The sequence below is a fragment of the Theropithecus gelada genome, unplaced genomic scaffold (genome assembly GCF_003255815.1).
Source record: "Theropithecus gelada isolate Dixy unplaced genomic scaffold, Tgel_1.0 HiC_scaffold_2612, whole genome shotgun sequence".
NCBI lineage: Eukaryota > Metazoa > Chordata > Mammalia > Primates > Cercopithecidae > Theropithecus > Theropithecus gelada.
The window spans coordinates 1-5,077 of NW_020259082.1; the positions used below are offsets into that span (position 1 = coordinate 1).

The 5,077-nt window shown below is 43.9% G+C and overlaps 1 protein-coding gene across 1 annotated transcript; it reads left to right on the forward strand.

Moving 5' to 3' along the window:
- Positions 1-2,537: 2,537 nt before the first annotated feature.
- LOC112617577 (N-fatty-acyl-amino acid synthase/hydrolase PM20D1-like) lies at positions 2,538-4,780 on the forward strand (the record flags this gene model as incomplete). The annotated part of the gene is made up of 2 exons (XM_025374312.1): positions 2,538-2,750; positions 4,694-4,780. Coding segments are annotated over exons 1-2 (256 nt in total), but the record flags the coding sequence as incomplete, so codon positions are not given.
- Between the last annotated feature and the right edge of the window lie 297 nt (positions 4,781-5,077).

The window sequence follows — 5,077 nt, forward strand, 5'->3', positions numbered from 1 at the left end:
GGCTACTTGCTGCTCCTAGACCAGCTTCTCCCACCTCCAACAACTTCAGAGGGGTTGTTTTTAATTAGATTTAGGAAGGTAATCTCACTACTCTCCATGAGATTTTCACAAGGAGAGGGAGGAGTTCCAAGAATCCTTTTTTCCTCTGACCCATCCATCCTCAGTTCTGTACTCAATGGGTGGTGGGGATGAGGGAAAAGGACTGATGTTATAGCTCAAAGTTGTTGACCGCTTAGAAGCCTAGAAATGTGTTAGTAATGAATCTGGAGTAGGCCTGAGTACATGGAGTGTATGTGTACAGGTGTGTGGGGGTGTGTAAGGAGGTAGGGGTGGAAGGAGCATGGAACATAGTTCTGGGCAGTTGCACAAGTAGAAGGAAACCCTAGTTCTACCTTTTGATGATTTAGCATTTATTGAATGACACATACGTAGGGCAAAGTTTGAGAGAGTTTACACTCTCACGCAATGGCTGGGTGAACTCTCAATCTTTGCCCTACATATGGTGGCTTAGTCTTTCCAAGAGCAAATCTACAGTCTCTACTCTGTCCATGGGAATTAGATGGTCCTCTGATCAGTCGCAAAATAAACTCATTATCACTTTGTAAAAAGAACTGTGTCTCCATTGCTATTTCTACCACCCACCCCTTCCCCCTGATTTGCAGCTGACCTTCATAAATGTATTTTCCAAACTCAACCAGGGTTGTGGTATTGGACTTCTCAGAGCCAAAAGACACTGTTGGAATCTGGATGGCACCTGTCAGAGTCAAATAGTGAGAGATGAAAGATTAAAAATGAATTAATCATTTTTTTCTACAATCTTCTGTGCATAAAAATTTCTTTTGCATTTATTATCATATTGCAGAGGGCAAAACACTAATGTGAGGTAGGCGCTATTGTTTCCCCTAATTCGAAGATGAGGGGAAAAGCTTGAGTCCTGGAGTTCAAGAGCAGCCTGGGCAAAATAGTGAAACCCTATCTCTACAAAAATAATAATAATTTTAAAAAATAATAAATACATAAACAAAAAGTCTCTTTTAAAAAATTTTTAAAGTTTGGTAGAGATTAAGCTACTTTTTACTAAAAATTCTGTCAATGTTCGTGTTTAAATTTCAACTCTATTTTTAACATTCTAAATCTTAAACTAGGTGGTGAATCCAGAAATGTTCATTATGCTATTCTTTATATCTTTATAATATGTGAAGTATTTAATGATACTGTTTTAAAGTTGCTATTAAAAAGTAACTAGGCAGGGCGAGGTGGCTGACGCCTGTAATCCCAGCACTTTGGGAGGCCCAGGCGGGCAGATCACCTGAGGTCGGGAGTCCGAGACCAGCCTGACCAACATGGAGAAACCCCATCTCTACTAAAAATACAAAATTAGCCAGGCGTGGTGGTGCATGCCTGTAATCCCAGCTACTTGGGAGGCTGAGGCCAGAGAATTGCTTGAAACTGGGAGGCGGAGGTTGCCGTGAGCCGAGATCGCCCCATTGCACTCCAACCTGGGCAACAGGAGAGAAAACTTTGTCTCAAAAAAAAAGAGAAAAGAAAAAAGGAAAAGAAAAGTAACTACATGGCTGAAGTTTTTTTTGTTTGTTTGTTTTAAGCAAATCTTAAATGAAATGCAAACGCCAGGAGTGTTAATTTGTAGCTTTGGTCACAGGTAGCAATATGACCTTACTGACTGTATAGCACTTACTGAATTTTTCTTGAGAATTCTAAAATTTGAGAGTGGTGCCAGATAAAATTGCATCAAGAAATCTGGAAGGAACAGTTTCTTCTGGCTTCAAGAAATCTAATTTTATATTTCTGTGACATAAGACAGGTTTTCTTTTTTCCAGAAAGATCCTCCACTCTGAATAACCATAAAATTTCACTTGGTTGAATACATCAAAATTCTTTATACATCAAAATTCTCTTAAATATTTTACAGTAATCTTTCTAAAAATCCTTCAGTCTTACTGTACCTGTTTAGAGTTGCAAAAATGTCGTGTTAACATTAATATTAAAAGCACTTTCAATAAAATTTCTAAACAGGAGCCAACCCTCTGAGCTGGTATTTCAAAGCAGTATCTACAAACAGAGCAATTTGTTCCAATTTTAGATGAAATCAGGCTGGAAACCTAGAGAGCTCCCCGCCAGAACCTAGGGAATGGTGGTCAGGTCCTAAGCTTCGGAAAAAGGGAGCAGCAGAGTATGGTCTGATAAGTTTCGTGCGTTTTATTTTGCTTTTCCTCCTTTATTTGATTTGTTGTCATACAGGAAGGGATTTATGGGTGAGAGATCAAGTGCAGACCAGACCTGACTCTAGCCTGGAGCCCGACCTCACCTGTGCTCTACTGTATCTGCTGGCCTCAGCACGAAAAACCACAACCCCCGAAAGGCCTTAAGGGCCCTGGGCGGGGTCATTCTGTCGATTGGGTGTTCCGCAGTCCTAGCGAATCGATGACTGGTCAGATCTGGAGATGGGGTGTGGCTAAGGCTGTTTGCGGGAATAAGAACAGAGCCAGGACCCAGAAACGCTAGTCGGGGCGTTTAGGTCAGAACTCCTCCGGCAGCCTGACAGCAGGAGCTCGAGAGAAGCATGGCTCAGCGGTGCCTTTGCGTGCTGGCCCTGGCGGCTATGCTGCTCCTAGTTTTCGCCACCGTCTCCAGATCGATGGGCCTGAGAAGCGACGAGCATCAGAGGGCGTCGCGAATCCCTGCTGAGTTCAGCAAAGAGGAGCGCGTCGCGATGAAAGAGGCGCTGAAAGGTGAACCCTGGTCCCCTTCACCCATCTATACTCAGATGTCGGTCCTTCCCTCCCCAGGTCAACCCGTGACTCCCCGCTTCCGCCGCAAAGCATCAGCTACTGCAGCCAGAGCCCCGACACGCACCCCAGCCCGGCCCCAGCACCCTTCCCAGCACATCGTGCCCCGGCCTGGGGACGTCACACTTCCCCCATCCCTGCCTCCTGGAACTCTGGTGTGCCCTGCCTAACCTGGAAACTCCAACTTCACCCCTCTTGGAGTGACCACCGTCCACTCTTTCCCCTGCTTGCCTCGAGTATTACACGAACTTTCATTTGTACATCACTTTTAACCTTTGAAAGTTTGCATGCCTGATAAATTACTGCGGTGTCGTAAAATAAGACAAATGATATTAGTCTTATCTACAAAGGAGAGAAATTGAGGTTTAGGTCAGCTAAATGATCTTCCCCAGGGCCGCACAGCAAAGAGTGGGCAGTGGGTCTCAGTATCTAGTGCCGGACTCGCTGGGATCAGATGGCTCTAAAGAAAGGGAGTGGAGTGTTCCTGGGGTGTGGGATGTTCCTAATTCTCAGTCCTAATTGAAGAATATGTCTCCCCTAGATCTCTAATCCAGGCCAAAAACTCATTCCCGTTCTGAATCTGCATTTTCCAGGAAACAGGGAAGTTTCTGTTCAGAGTGCTGGATCCTATGGGATGAAATCCTTCTTTACCATTCAGCTTAGCTCCAGTCTTTTCCCTTTCATTAAGTAATGGATTAAGAGAGACTGCCTGCATAAACATATAGAAGCAGATGCAGGGACCAAAAGCTAACCCCAATGGTTGGACGTAGATTGTTCATATGCTAGACTGACAGGCCTGGGAGGCAGAGCAGGGCTTTCCCAAAGCACAAATAGTCCTCTAAAAGGCATTAGGTAGCCACTCCCAGTCTGCACAGAACAGAACAAAAGCTATGTAAGAACCTAGAATAGGGACCTTATAGCAACACAGCTTAGAACTCTGAGCAGGGGACAGAACACCTGAGCTCAGATCCTTGGGTCTGCCCTTGAGTAGGCACTTGAATCTTTCTGAACCTCGGCTTCCCCATCTTTCTGGTGGGCTATGCTATTGTAGCGTTGATCCTTCGCAAAACTGATGAAGTTTGTCTTTCAGAGACCCTTCCTGCCTCAGGTGAATTTGTTCTCACTGTGTTCTTGGAGAGCAGTCTACTTCAATATTCTCATGACTCATGCTTTCCCTCCCAGTGGTGTTTGTCTTTGATCATGGAACTCTTTAAAACTGTAAAGCCTTAAAGACTCAAAGAGAGGAACCCAGGGAAGTTTCAGGAATTGAGACAACTGAGTAAGGAGGATGAGATTATTTTAGGACTGAGGAGTTTGTTTGGGGGCTTCTAAATCCACCCCTTCCCGGGCATTATATGCCCAAAAAGCTGGTCTTGGTTGACAGACTAGTGAGACTCCACATTAGGAATAAGCCTTTACATACAAAAACAAAAACACACAAGCCTCATTGATGTAGGGACCCAGGACAGTGGGTGCCTTGAGAATGATGAAGCTTGGATTCATCAAAGGAAGTGGTGATTTCACAGGTAGGGAGGCCTTAGAAAGTAATTTATAGTAGCTTCCCTTCCAGACCAGGGTCCAAAAATCCACGTCCCCCCAATCTTAGACTGTATTTGCCTTTAAGAACCGTATCAGCCTAACAAACCCAGAAGACATGGGTTTAAATCTCTAGTCTGCCTGTTGCTCACACAGCTCACCTAACCTCTCCAAGCTTTTTCCCTTATCTTCGAATTAGGAGAAACAATAGCGCCTACCTCACATTAGTGTTTTGCCGTCTGCAATATGATAATAAATGCAAAAGAACTTTTTATGCACAGAGGACTGTAGAAAAAAACAATGATTAATTCATTTTTAATCTTTCATCTCTCACTATTTGACTCTGACAGGTGCCATCCAGATTCCAACAGTGACTTTTAGCTATGAGAAGGCCAATACCACAGCCCTGGTTGAGTTTGGAAAATACATTTATAAAGGTCAGCTGCAAATCAGAGGCAAGGGGTGGGTGGTAGAAATAGCAATGGAGACAGCGTTCTTTTACAAAGTGATAACGAGTTTATTTTGCGACTGATCAGAGAACAATCTAATTCCCATGGACAGAGTAGAGACTGTAGATTTGCTCTTGGAAAAACTAAGCCACCATATGTAGGGCAAAGATTGAGAGTTCATCCAGCCATCGCGTGAGAGTGTCAACTCTCTCAAACTTTGCCCTACGTATGTGTCATTCAATAAATGCTAAATCATCAAAAGGTAGAATTAGCGTTTCCTTCTAC